The sequence below is a fragment of the Aptenodytes patagonicus genome, chromosome 2 (assembly GCF_965638725.1).
Source record: "Aptenodytes patagonicus chromosome 2, bAptPat1.pri.cur, whole genome shotgun sequence".
In the NCBI taxonomy this organism is placed as follows: domain Eukaryota; kingdom Metazoa; phylum Chordata; class Aves; order Sphenisciformes; family Spheniscidae; genus Aptenodytes; species Aptenodytes patagonicus.
Genome location: NC_134950.1, coordinates 100,926,490 through 100,940,350, shown reverse-complemented (window position 1 = coordinate 100,940,350; position 13,861 = coordinate 100,926,490). Strand labels below are relative to the sequence as shown.

The window sequence follows — 13,861 nt, the reverse complement described above, 5'->3', positions numbered from 1 at the left end:
CTGCTGTAACATAGGTCCTCTCTTCTGGAAGAGCTTGATGAATTATGTTGTAGTTTGCAAAAGTTACTCAAGTTGGATGATTTTCAATCCTGTAATTCAAACATATTTGCTTTCCTCCCAAAATACGCAGTCAAAAGAAAAATAATAAAAGATACTTAAGTGCACAGGAACCAAAATTCTGTGATTCTGAAGTGTAGATTTCATGTGACTGTTTTGCATTAATAATTTGGAGGCTGTGAGACCCACAACCAGAGACAGGACTAGAACTGGGGATCAGGGGATAGTATTGACAAGGCAAAGAGTCCAGAGTGTCCTTTGGCAGGCCTTTGACTTGTTTAAACGCCCCCTTTGAAACCTTGACTCCAAATCCGTCCCTCCTTCCTCATGTTGTTTTCTTCCACCCATGAAGAAGACATCAACTAGATTTCCCAGAGTACTTATTTTTTGCAAAGGTGAAGCAAGATTGTGCCAGGTAACAACAGGACCTCCCCACCAGTAATTGAGAATGTCTTAAAGGATGAGCGTTCCCTTCGGTTTTGGCAGGTTGATAGTAGTATCAGACATGAGTCAAACAGGCTTTAAAACTCAGCCATCTGAAACAAGAGAGCTCAGGAAAAATCTGCCAGGTAGATGGCATGATAGGACACCTGAATGGGTGCCTGGCTATAAATATTGCTTGTGATGTGCTCAGCAGTTTTGCACAAGCCTCATTTTTAATATCCCTTTACCATGGACATACTGTTCCTTTCAGACAACAACCAGGCAAAGGGAGGTGAGGTCAGCAGAGCAGCTGGGTGCTCTGCTCCCAGGCATTGCTGCTAGATCTGCTCTTTGGCAAAGGAGTGGAGGGAAGGAACTGGCGTTTATAAGTCAGTGCACACTCCGCAGTTGTCATGTATTCCAAGATCAAAATATTCCCAAATTCAGGTTTGTCTACAGAGCTTTTAAACAGATGGCAGAAGCTGAGCAGATTTGATAATGATTTCACTTACTCTTCAGATTTCAAGGTCCAGTGCTATTGTTTGGATAGTGACAGAGATCAGAGCAAATCCTAATGCCAGACTTAACCTAGCCTGGGATCTCCCCAGGACATGTTGATAACAGGGTGGGGTTAGTTCAGGCTCATCTGCTTTCTATGAAGTGAGGTTTATCACCCTGTTCTTTTGCCAGTTCTGGGAAGAAGCTGGGTAGAGGGGAGGCCTGTTCTGACACACAGACATTGAAGAAGCAGAGAGTCTGAACAGGAAAATGCTTTGTTTCAGGGATGGGTCACCACAGGCTCATAAAAGAGTAAAAGCCAAACTTTTCCAAGCAAGACTAGATATGCCAAAATATCACAGGAAGAGCTGCTGGTGGAATAGTTCCAACCCAGCTGGAAATACTGGAAATCACAGTAGAAAATCAAGTGTGATTCCAAAAACCCTCTTCCTGATCTTACTCCCAGTGGAACTGATTTCATGATTTGCAAAGCCAGGGGAGATGGACAGACTGAACAGGCATGATTGAGTATTCGTTGTTGTTATTCAGCATCTGGAACATATTTAGGAGTTGTAGCTATGGGTTAGACCTCCTTTGTGGTGCACACTGAGAACCACAGAAACCAGGGGTGGTGGTCCTTGGCCCAGAGTTTTTAAACAACAGGAACCAAGCGCAGACCCATCCAGATCTCTTTGACAAAGGATCACCCAGACCTACATTGAACACATATGGCTGATGGACTTGAAAAATCCATCATTTCATTAAAAAATCTGCTTGTTTTATGACAGTGTTGGGAGGAGTACATTACATTCATGAGTATGCCTTCCTTCAGGGTACATTCCCACTCACAGCTTGTAGCCTAGAAAGGTCTTGAAGTAGGAGCTGTCTTCTCTGTACAGCATTGAGCTCAACAGGTCCCAGCCCTGTGATTAGGGCTTCTGAGTACTGCAGTCACAACAGTAGTTAATAAGGAACTGTGCTCAGATACTGTTATGAAGTAAAGGGTTAAAACTGAATTTGAAAATAGTGTGGGGTGGAGTAGAATAATCTATATTTTGTCATCACAACAGAAAAGGATTCTTTCAATTTAAAACACTAGAGAAATACAATTCAACCTGTCAGTTCTTCAGTAAAGCATTTCTTCCAAGTTTGCTGCATCTATTACAGGAGGGGACTATCTGTACCAAACTCTTTAGGGCTGGCTATTGTTTTTGGAGGCCACTGTGTTCTTTCTTTGTCTTTCAGCCTCTTCTCCCTTCCCTGATTTATTATGTGTCACTTTTTGCTGATCACAGGAGCCGGTGCTGATTTTGTCATGCTTGGAGGAATGTTTGCAGGCCATGACCAGTGTGCTGGAGAGATTATGGAAAAGAATGGCAAGAAAGTGAAACTCTTCTATGGAATGAGCTCTGATACAGCCATGAAGAAACATGCAGGAGGAGTTGCTGAATACAGGTATGAATTCCACACAGGAGCAATTGCAGTGAACTAGCCATCCAGTAACTTCTGGAGCGGAATTGTGCAAAAGGCATCTGTTGGAAAGAGGCCCATGCCTCTATTCCTGTTAAGGAAGCTGTTACCAGCAATTACGGCAGCAGATCTGAGGGAGGGATGACATCAAGGGGGATACAGGGAGAAGGAGCTGGGGGTGACTAGCTGAGAGCAATCATGTTCACTTGATTGCAGCCAGTGCAGTGTGCTGTCACTGCAGCACTGGCTGCATGGTCTGGGAAGTCATTAGGCACTGTTCTGACTTATGGGTCTCTCGGGATGTGTATGAATTAAATGCTGGAACATGGCATACCAGGCTGCAGTTTCTGACCCTCTGCTTATCCAGGCTGGGTGTCCTGCTAGTGTATGGGTTCCCAGCTGGCCCACATGCTCTCTTCTGTTTGCAAAAAGTGGGTGTCTGGTGAATTGGCAAAGCTCAGCTCGGGTTTCCCCAGTAAAGAGTTGAGTTACAGCTGTAACACTAATGAGGGCCCAGGACCTCCAAAGCACTCTCAGTCACAGGCAGTAGCCCCAGGACTCTCTCCTGCATTTGTTGGGCAGTCTTCTTAGGCAGCAGAATCCTGCTGTACAGATTTCCCACCCCTTTTTGGGTAACAGAGCACCAGAGTAGCCCCAAATCATGCAGCATGCGTGAGCTTGGGTTTTGAGCTAAAATCCTCAGGGGAGAGGAAAGGAAGACAGGGTTTCTTGTCCATTGCCATTTTACTCCAGAAAGTGCTGAGAATTTTGACATTTTGAAAAAGCAGATGACTCCAGAGAACCTCTGTGTCTTTTCTCTTGAGTAGCAGGTATAGTCACTGCCCTTAGACAACATGGTTCTTGCATACTTCATTAGAGAATGTTTCCTGTCTTACAGTATACACTGGTTTAGTGAGGGGTCCCTTTTGATTCTTCTCCTCTGCTGGGGTAGATTCAGGCTCTGGTCCTGTCTGGTAAACTGCTCTTTGTAAAAGTCTCAGAGCCAATGACCATACCTACTGTTCCAGACGTTCAGGATTGATGGGTTTTGTTGGCTTCATCTGCTACAACTGCTCCAGCATGTGGGTTTTTCCCAACATGTCCAGATGCTACCATGGGTAAGAGTTGCAGCACTGTGAACGTGACAGTGCAGAATGTAAAGCAGAATGGGATCCACAAAACAAAACAGAATTCACACTTTGACACAGAGACATGCTGATAGGGCCATGACAATCCCAGACATCACGCTAGATGGAAAGCATCTTTGATCCCACCTCCTGTTGACCACCCTGACATTAGCTCTTGTAGTGTTTTTTGTCTGCCACTTCTGAAGAGTTAAAATGCACCATAAAAATGTGCATTAGTTCACCTAGCACTTTACAAAGTGGTAAGACAGCCTACTTCAGGGCATTTACACCTGTCTCCTTTGGCCTAAATCATAGAATAGTTTGGGTTGGAAGGGACCTCTAAAGGTCATCTAGTCCAGCCCCCCTGCCGTGGGCAGGGACATCTTCAACGAGATCAGGTTGTTCAGAGCCCCATCCAACCTGACAATGAATGTTTCCAGGGATGGGGCATCCACCACCTCTCTGGGCAACCCGTGCCAGTGTTTCACCACCCTCAGTGTAAAAAATTTCTTTCTTGTATCTAGTCTGAATCTACCCTCTTTTAGTTTAAAACCATTACCTCTTGTCCTATCGCAACAGGCTCTACTAAAAAGTTTGTCCCCATCTTTCTTATAAGCCCCGTTTAATATATTGAAAGGCCGCAATAAGGTCTCCCCGGAGCCTTTTCTTCTCCAGGCTGAACAACCCCAACTCTCTCAGCCTTTCCTCATAGGAGAGATGTTCCATCCCCCTGATCATTCTCGTGGCCCTCCTCTGGACCCTCTCCAACAGGTCCGTGTCTTTCTCATGCTGAGGGCTCCAGAGCTGGACGCAGTACTCCAGGTGGGGTCTCACCAGAGCAGAGCAGAGGGGCAGAATCACCTCCCTCGACCTGCTGGCCACGCTTCTTTTGATGCAGCCCAGGATACGGTTGGCCTTCTGGGCTGCGAGCGCACATTGCCAGCTCATGTCTAGCTTTTCATCCACCAATACCCCCAAGTCCTTCTCGGGCAGGGCTGCTCTCAATCCCTTCATCCCCCAGCCTGCATTGATACTGGGGGTTGCCCCGACCCAGGTGCAGGACCTTGCACTTGGCCTTGTTGAACCTCATGAGGTTCACACAGGCCCACTTCTCGAGCTTGTCCAGGTCCCTCTGGATGGCATCCCGTCCCTCTGGCGTGTCAACTGCACCACTCAGCTTGGTGTCATCTGCAAATTTGCTGAGGGTGCACTCGATCCCACTGTCTAGGTCATTGATGAGGATACTAAATTATTATTAGCTCCTAGACTGCAATAATAATGGAGACTAAGGAAGGCCAGTTGTAGACATTGTGCAGGATAAACTTGGAAATTTAGCATTAGCTTTCCTGGTCTGGCAGAAAACCCAGGCTCATTAAAAGAGAAGCCTATGTGAAAATGTGGAAACAGAGAGCTTGTGGATGGTGCTTTACCACCTTTAACCAACATCACAGTTTGGTTATATACCATCACAGACCCCCCCCCCGCACCAGACTACAGCGGTTAATAGTGCAACAACGTGTGCATACGCTTACTAACATTCCACCCACTCTCCCCTGGAACCAGATGACAGGACTCATCAGCGTGGTCTGGGCAACATGTTACCTGTTACAAACTCTACCCCTTTCCCCTGGGGACTAGAGTATTGGGGTTAGCATTAACACAGCCTGAATATATACTCATCACAAACTTCACCCCCCCATCCCTGTGCACAGGACTATGGAGGTTAATATTAACAACAGTCTGAGCACACGCTTATTACAAACTTCACACTTTGTTTCTGCAAAACACATACCCAAGAAAGCCCCGGCAGTTTGAATATATACCCATTACAAACTCCACCCCTCGCCCCTATGGACCCCTATCAGGGTTAACATCATCGCAATCTGAATACTTGCTACAAAGTTTAGGACTTGTCCCTTCAAAACAAACAACCAAGAACATAAGGGCAGTTCAAGTTACTCAACTGTGCTTTAAGCATAGAAGCATATGATTAAGATCGTACAAGCAAAAATTAACAGCACTGTTGAAGGTACCAATAGGGTCATGAGTTCAGTAGCTGTAGGGTTTCATTTACATCCAAAATGGGGGGCGTGAACAGTGTTCACATGCAGCAGCATGGGCATTTCCCCATTTGAGGAGTAAGATGACACACTAAACAAACAGCTTCGCTCTCTTGGGGCTTGCTCCACAGCCGTAACAACATTAAGTAAGCTCTCACCTTTTTGCTGTGCTTGCAGTTGCTTATCTCACAGCTCTAGATTTCTGTCCCACTTCCATCCTATGCTCCTCCTTTTCTCTGGAACATCTTGTTATTCCCAGCACGTAGGGTGGGAGCATGGAGAATTTTCAGCCCTTTTTGACACTTTTTTCCAAGGATGAACATAAAACTGGACTCTCGGCATTTTCAGTGGAGCTAATCTCACAGCTCTCTTCCAGCATGCTTCCCCCAGTACGGTATCTGTAGGTTACCACTTGATCAACACGACATCCCACCAGCTTATCAGCTGATACTAGAGGAGCAATAGCAACTGTCTAGCTGTCAGAGCTTTGGGGCTGTGATGTTAGGTGTTCACCACTTTTGTAGGTTTTGGTCTCCAAAGCCAAAAGTGGCATCCCACAAGCTCCAGCTTCCTAACACCACCATAGCCGCTGCAAGGGCACCTCCCAGGGGCAGTGGCTGTAAGTGTCCCACATTTCTGTAATTTTGCTCTGCAAAAAGGACCACCAAGTGTTTGCGCTCTCGGGAGCAATGTTCCCATCTCTGCAGGTCTGTTGAACCGCTGTAACTGGGGCTGCCTTTGTTTGCAATCAGCTCTCTGCTATCAAAACCCTGCAATTTACGCCCCACATGATGCTCAAGCATGAATCAACAGGGCACTCATGTTTGAACTGATGGGGCATTCATGCATAAATTAATTGGACTCTCATGCGTGAACTGAATGGGCAGTCATGCATGAATGCAGTAAACCCTGCATTTCTTGCCCAATACCGCATGCAAAGCTCTTCAGATGGCAGGATCTGCAGAGTAGGTAAAATTTGCACTGGTTTCCCCAAATCCCAGACATGCGTTGTCTCTCACAATCTTGTGGGAAGCTCCCCAGAGGCCGAGCTGAACCTCCCGACTTTGACTGGAAGAGGTGGGCATGGCTGAAAACCGAGCTGCAGAATGGTAGCATGACTACTTTTGTGTCATTTTGTGGGCCAGGCCTTCCCTTCCTGCTCGTGCTGGAGCTGAAAATAAAAGCCTGTGAACTCCCAGCAGCACAGGCCCTACAACACCCCACTGAGCCCCGTGCAGTCTGCTGGATGGCAGTGGTACATACATTTTCCATTGGCCGCTTATTACAGTGTTTATTTAAGAGTTTCAAGAAAGAGTCAATTACTCATCAGATGTAGGGAGATTAATCATGGTTCCTTATTCATATGGCATATTAACACTTCTCCTTTATTGTCTCCCTAGGGCTTTGACCACACATTTAAACTAACAGAATGAAATATAGCCAGGCTCACACTGAAGTACCTCCACATAGCCGCTGTTGCTGCTGTTAATGATTTGCAAATGGAGCCTCCAAAGAGGCATGCCCTTTCTTTCTTGCACTATCCCCTAGACAACTCATTTAAGGGAGAAGTAAATAAAGCCACATTTACAACAATGACAGATCCCTGCCGCGATTTCTGCCTCCATTTTGTAGGGGAGAAGGAGAGCAATCCCCACTCCCCTCTGCATTTCTCTTAGACCCCCCCTTCCCAAGGCCTACCTCTGCAAAGGATCTAGTGTGGCATTCAGAACAAGCTTGCTCTAAAGCCTGGTGAGATCAGCTGGTGATCGGGGAACTCCACTGCAGGAGGAATTGCTGAGCATGAGGCTGGAGAAAGCTGAAGGGGAAGGAGTAAAAGTTACTTGCCTGGATTCTTCCATCATGTAGCTCTTCAGATGTGCTTTTGGGAACAGTGCAGTCTGTGCTGGCATGCGCCCGTACTTGACAGTATTCACAGCACTGCTCTTTTTTCTGGCTTTTTTCCCTGGCTCTGACTGTGCTAGCTCACCTTTTAGCTTCAGGGGACAGCTCTGCAGCAGGTTTCCATAACAGGTTTCCCACTCCATCTCTGTGGGCTCTGGAGAATCAGACTGGTAGGAGATAGCCAGAGCATTTCCATCTGCATCTGGTCAGTGACATGGGACAGAGCCCAGGGGCTGTGAAGCCTCTGTAGAGCTGTGCTGAATGGTGGCTGCTGAGAACCAGCTCCAACATTCCTCTAAGTTGCCTGAGCCTGGCCATTCCTTATACTTTAAAGCTTGCAACTCTCAAGGTCAAATTTACCTTTCAATAAACCTGGAAGCTTCACTTGCTTGTAGGCAGCTGGTGGAGGGGAGGAAGGGGCAGATCTGTAAATACACTCATGGGTTATTGGGGCATCTACAAGATTTGTCTGCTTCTAGTTCCCAGTATTGGTGGTAACTGGAGTTGAGGCATTTCAGTGCTTGAGAGCACCAAGCAGCAGCAGGCAAGGAAGCAGTAAAGCTGGGGGCAACGTTTGTAAACTGCAGCATGCAGAGTATTAAGCTCCACATTGCTCCAGTAAACACACTATTATGTTTTGCATCTAGACATAAATGCAGTAACCGATCTCTCCTCCAGGGCTTCGGAGGGCAGAACTGTGGAGGTACCGTACAGAGGGGATGTGGAACTCACCATCCTGGACATCCTTGGGGGGCTGCGCTCCACCTGCACCTACGTGGGAGCTGCCAAACTCAAGGAACTGAGCAGGAGAACAACATTTATCCGGGTCACCCAGCAGCATAGCCAGGTCTTCTCTTAGCCCAGGACTGGGAGGCTGGAGAGAGAGGGGTGGGGGAGAGGAGCAGGGAGGGCTGCTGTTTTGTTTTGCTTTCTCCTCCATGTTGTGTTAGTGGCAAACTCTCCTCTCTCTCAGAATGGCAGTGTCATAGCCATTGGAGGGGCTATGGCTAGGATTTGGAAGGGGAAGGTCGTGCTGTTAACACAGTGCCATTGGTTCAAAATGCAATAGCCTCATCTTTTATTGTTGTGCCTATTTTATTTTTTAATCAACATTTCTTCACCTGTTTTTTTCCCCCCTCTGATAAATAGCTGCTGAAACCTCAATTAACAAGGAATTGGCTTGTACAGACATGGCTGTTATGCCTGCACACATACACACATTCCCTTTTTTTAAGACTGACCTGTCAGCTACCACTGCTTCTGGCAGCGCACCCTCCAGAAACTGCAGGCTGGGAGAGAAAAAGATGCAAGGAATTGCATGGAGAAATCAAAAATCAAATTCTCTTAATCTTTGTTCTGGCAAAAGAATGGATGTTTGTGGCACAGCTGCCAGCCTGCAGACTGTCAGAGGCGGATGAGGCCTGGTTACTGGTGACTTCTTACTGTGATGATAAAAATGCCAGATCTCTTTCACTCTCAGCTCACAGAGCTGGTACTGCCATTCTTACTTCAATCTCCCTATTCAATGGACTTGCCTCTCCAGAGAAGCTGGCATTGAATGTTGCAAACCCGTGCTGTCCCCCCTGCCCGCATCTGTGGAGATCATTCAGGAGAAAACGTCTCGGAGCTTGCCTGCTTTTTTGTGCATGCAGTTATTGAGTTACCTGGGTTCCTGCTTTTACCTGCTCTCTGTGAACAGATTTTTAAGACACTGAAATTCAGCAACGGTAACCCCACCAAGGGGAGGTTTCTCTGCAGCCCTCCCTGTTCCCTTGCCTGCTCATATCCATTTAGCAAAGACATAAAAATGCTGTGACGTGCATTGTCTGTGGCCAGGTGAATGAGGCCGGAGGGATCAAATTCACTTTTGGTTGTTTGGTACCACTCCTCTGCAGTCCTTGACACCGTGAAAAGCAAATGGGAGCTTTCGGCAGGATAGCCTGATTGCAAGACACTGGTAGGCTGAGATGGAGTTAAAGCATTTGCTCTGAAGGCAGTAATGAATGTTTAAGACTCTGGGTAACACTTTAATAAAGTGTAACGGCCCGCTAATTAATTGATAAATCACAATGAAATTTCTTTGGAAATACACATTGCATCCACATGAATACCACAGTAGCTCGTTATGATAAATGATGTAAAAGTGAGCACCAATGAATTAATAATGCTTGGCCACTTACTTTAAAGTGCTGCTGAGATTGTAATACAGCTGATGTTACATCAGTACTTCAGAGTCTTACTTTCCCCTCCTGTAGATATCTGTAGAAAGAGGCAGGCTTCCTTTGAAAAGCGAGAGAGTGATCTGTGGGAAGAGGAATAGCAAAGAGAAACTCTAGAATTAAGCTCATATGCTGGACTGCTCAGAAAGCCGTGCACAAGGATTGGTACAATTGGCCGCGCTGAGGAGCAAATCTAGACCACAGGCTGATCCCTGGTGATTTTGAAGTGTGTTGTGCACTTTAGAAAAATCACAGAGTATCTTCCAAATAGCCTGGCATTCTAAATGTCTTCCATTTATCATGTAGGACATAATTCTTAATTGTGGTATGACCCCTTCCTCTGCTTTGGAGGTGAATTAGGGCCTTAATGTGAGCACAGGTTATGCTTGCGCTGGCTTTAAGGACCATTTGTCCTGACCACGTATCATAAAGGGACCTGAACACAGACGAGCAGCAGGCCCTGTGAATAAAGGATCTGATCTCTAACCCCTCCAGCCTGAAAGCATCATGTTAAGAAGATGCCAGGCTTCTTTATCACAAATCCTACCGCAGGCCAAATACTGCTCTTGCCTGCACCGAGCCCAGGGTATTAGTAATACAGGCAGTATTACTACTCCGCATCAGTACGGCTGTAGGAGGTCACCGTTCCTTTATTTACGTGGTGTGAAGGGTAGGGGTGCAAAGGCAGATGGACACCTCCGTGAGGAGTAGGGTTAGACCATCATGTTGCAGGCCTGACCACAGGTGCGTCTCCACACTCGTGCCTTCGTACGTGGGAAGTGCAGCAGTCTGCTGGTCTCACGCCTACTCTCGCTAGCGCTTTTCTACTTTTTTTAGCTACATTTCTAAATGGAATTTAAGAAATACATATATTAAAAAAAATATATTTGTAAACATTTTTCTAAAAAGATCATACGCACACTGAACAGAGCAGCTTCATGGCATGTCTTTGGAACAGTTTCTTTTCCAAAGGGCAGGCACTGGGGACAAGGGGGGGCTGCCTCTCCACGGGTGTGGCAAGCATGGAGCCTCCTCCCCGGGCAGGCTGCACACTTAGACAGCCAGCCTGGTCTGGGGCCACTCTTAACACCCGCTTTCCTTCCCCTTTCACACGTACCTCTGACTGACCGGTGACTAACAGGAAAAGATGGGGATAGGCCGATTTTAAGTTGTCCCCCGAATTCTCCAGGCTGTGAATGACATCGACACTAAGAATAGTTACTGATAAAGCTTTGACTTAGGGTATTTGGTTTTCTAAATAGCAGCTCTTACCATCATTTTGATAAGCAGCGTGTTTTCTCCTTCTCTCTCCAAAGTGAGTGGGAGAGAGAAATCGGCTGCAGAAAGGCTGAACTGGTGGCACGTCTGCATCTCACCCAGCATTACATGCGGGTTTTGTTCAGGGATAACCCTCAACTATGTCAGCGCTCACCATCTACACAGTACATGTCCAGCTCTCAGACAGGCTGGAAAATGGAAAAAAGATGAGCTCGAGCCCTCCTTGAAGACCCAGTCCTGTGCTCTAGTAGTTGCCCTTACCTTCACTTAGCCCCAGGTCCTGTGCCCTGCTCAAGCCCGCTGCCACTGTCGCAAGGAACTGGGGGCAGAGAGGGAGCTGAGGGCGCGCTATGCCTGGCAGGATGGTCCAAGCAGAGACCACAACTACTGATACATGCCACGTACCATTTGTGGATCTACCTCACCTGCACATTCAACTGGGTTCTCTGTTACTTGGTGTCCTTCTGTGGGAAGTGTCATTCATAAGCGCTTAGTGTTGGGTGATTGTGCGTAACCTGGTCTTCTTTAACCCTACCACCCCAACCCCATCCTGTCTAGAGGAACACTGTGAATGTGCTAACCTGCGCTGTAGGCCAAGGTCATACCTGCCTCCCCCAGCCAGGCAACTGTAGAGCACCTAAGAGCAATGTTGAGGTTCGGCCCACTGGTTCTGCAGTGATTTAGTTTAACATACGAAAGACCTACAAGCAGGGATGCTGAAAAGGGCAACATTACATCATTAAAGCAATCCCTGCTGAGCGTGTCCATCTCTGGCTTCTTGAAACATAAGGACACGTAGAACACCCCTGCTGCTCCTGGAGTCGCCTTGCTGCAGCATGTTTCGCAGGGTGGGCTGGTTGGCCCTCCTACCCACGCAGCCTGGCTTACCTGAACTCTCCCCGGGGAGGAAGGTCTTGGCACAGCAGCAGCCTCGCTTACGCCTGAGTGACTATGTGGTGGCTGGGGGGGAGCGCACGTGTAGACCCCTCGTAGGCGGGAGGCCAGCCCGTTAGAGGAGTGGGTCTTGAGCCAGCATCCTGCCAGATGCAAAACAAGCCACACAGGTCTCCTTTCTCTGAAAGAAACAAGTGTGCACACCTAGCGAGTGCATGCCTCCCCCCTGGCCCCGGCCCGGGCTTATTGGCACAGCCGGCTCGCCCCCATCAGCCATGGGGCAGGGGCTTTGGCTGTGCTCTTCTGTGCAGCTTTCTTCTCACCTTAGGGCATGGGGGGAGTTGAATGTAGGATGGGGCCACACTGTAAACATGAAAAGTTGTCAGCAGGGGCAGGAGAAGCCTCTGCTTACACTTGGAGGAGCTTTTCCCATACAAAGCATGCCTCTGTCTTCCTTTCAGCTAGTCAATAGCAGGGGGAGAAAGGATGGAGGTGAGCGAGAAACACGGCAGCGGTTAGCCAAGCCCCACTGTGTTGGGACAGGGGGCTGGTGTTTTCCAGTCACGGACACATTGTGTTTGAAGCCTTTTCTGAACTAAGCACTCCCTCGTTGACACCTGTTGAGCTCCACCATCTTGAACAGACCTGCTGCTACAGCTTTCTGCCAGTGTAGGTACAGTGTCTGTCCATCACCGCCTCCCACCCCTCCACCCGGGGGATGTTGCTTTTTAGTTGCTATTACCAGTTTTATATCAAGAGTTCTCCGCTGGAGCCAGGAGGGCTTTTGTAACAAGTGCCAGGTTGGCCTTGCTTGTGTAGAAGAGAGAAAAAACCAAAAGCCAAGGCCCGAGAACAGCAGTTCGCTTTCCGCAGCAGCCAGAGCCAGCAGGCAGGAGAGGGCCGGGCCCTTCCCTGCGGGCTGGGAGCTGCCTGGGGGCGGAGGGGCGAAAGCGAGTCTCGGGTAGATGCCGGCACAGCTCTGCGCCTCTAAACACAGCATGGACCACCCGCCCCTGCAGCCTTCGCTTCGCTTGTGGTCATTCAGATGTTTAAGCGAGCCCTCCCCAGCGTTTACTTGACACAATGTTTACTGGTTGAAGTTTTCCTACAGAAATAAGTAATTCAGAGTCCAAAACTCCTTGGTGTTGCTTGCAATAACTGTGAAGCGCTTCTGCGTAATCGGCCGACAAGAGCTGATGAGCGTTCCATGTTTCCCTGCCCCAGCTGGCCCAGCTGAGATGGCAGCGAGGAGCACTGCCTCCCCTCGTGTGTAGCAACCGCCTGTGCGCAACGCCTCTGGCGCATGCGGCACGATCATTTTAAGTGTTCAAAAGTTGTAAATGGAAGGTTTTTGTTACTCAATAAAGAGCTTCACTCTGATGGTCTGGAGAGGGTTTTATGGCCATGGATGGGTACGTGCGCGTTTCTGCGCCGTGGCAAATAAAAGCAAATGCTCTAAAATGCATTGCCGATGGGGGGGGTGTTAAATTGGGCAAATTACTCCCCTAGGAAAGCTCTCTCACATTCAGTCGTAACGCATAAAGACAGAACACGCATTTGCAATTGGCACTGTTATTTTATTAGTACGAGTATACTGAAACAATAAACTTGTACTGGTATACAGACAATTTCTTTAAAACAATTTTGTTCAAATTTTGAATCAAACATTGTTTTATTATAATAATGAAATAATTTCTACCTAGAAAACCTGCAAGCACCATCAAAGAAAGGGACCATAAAATTCAATAAACAGACGCGAGTGTATCCTACAAATAGACACACCACCATTAGAAAATAGAATATGAATTCTTCCATTTTTTTTAATATTTGTTTTAAAAAAGCTAGTGCAAGTACAATATTTTACACTGGAATTACAGAGAGTATGCACGCATATGGAAAAAAGTTCTCCTGTCACAATAAAAGCTCTTAACTA

General features: G+C 47.4%; 1 protein-coding gene across 3 annotated transcripts in view; it reads left to right on the top strand.

The window, feature by feature from the left end:
* GMPR (guanosine monophosphate reductase) overlaps positions 1–8,618 on the top strand; it is a 42,991-nt gene extending 34,373 nt beyond the window's left edge. For all 3 annotated transcript variants that reach the window (XM_076330590.1, XM_076330589.1, XM_076330588.1), the window contains 2 exons: positions 2,274–2,433; positions 8,216–8,618. In XM_076330590.1, coding sequence (XP_076186705.1) covers positions 2,274–2,433; positions 8,216–8,396 — 341 coding nt within the window. In that variant the 3' untranslated portion in view covers positions 8,397–8,618. The remainder of the gene's footprint in view (positions 1–2,273; positions 2,434–8,215) is intronic.
* Positions 8,619–13,861: the final 5,243 nt, after the last annotated feature.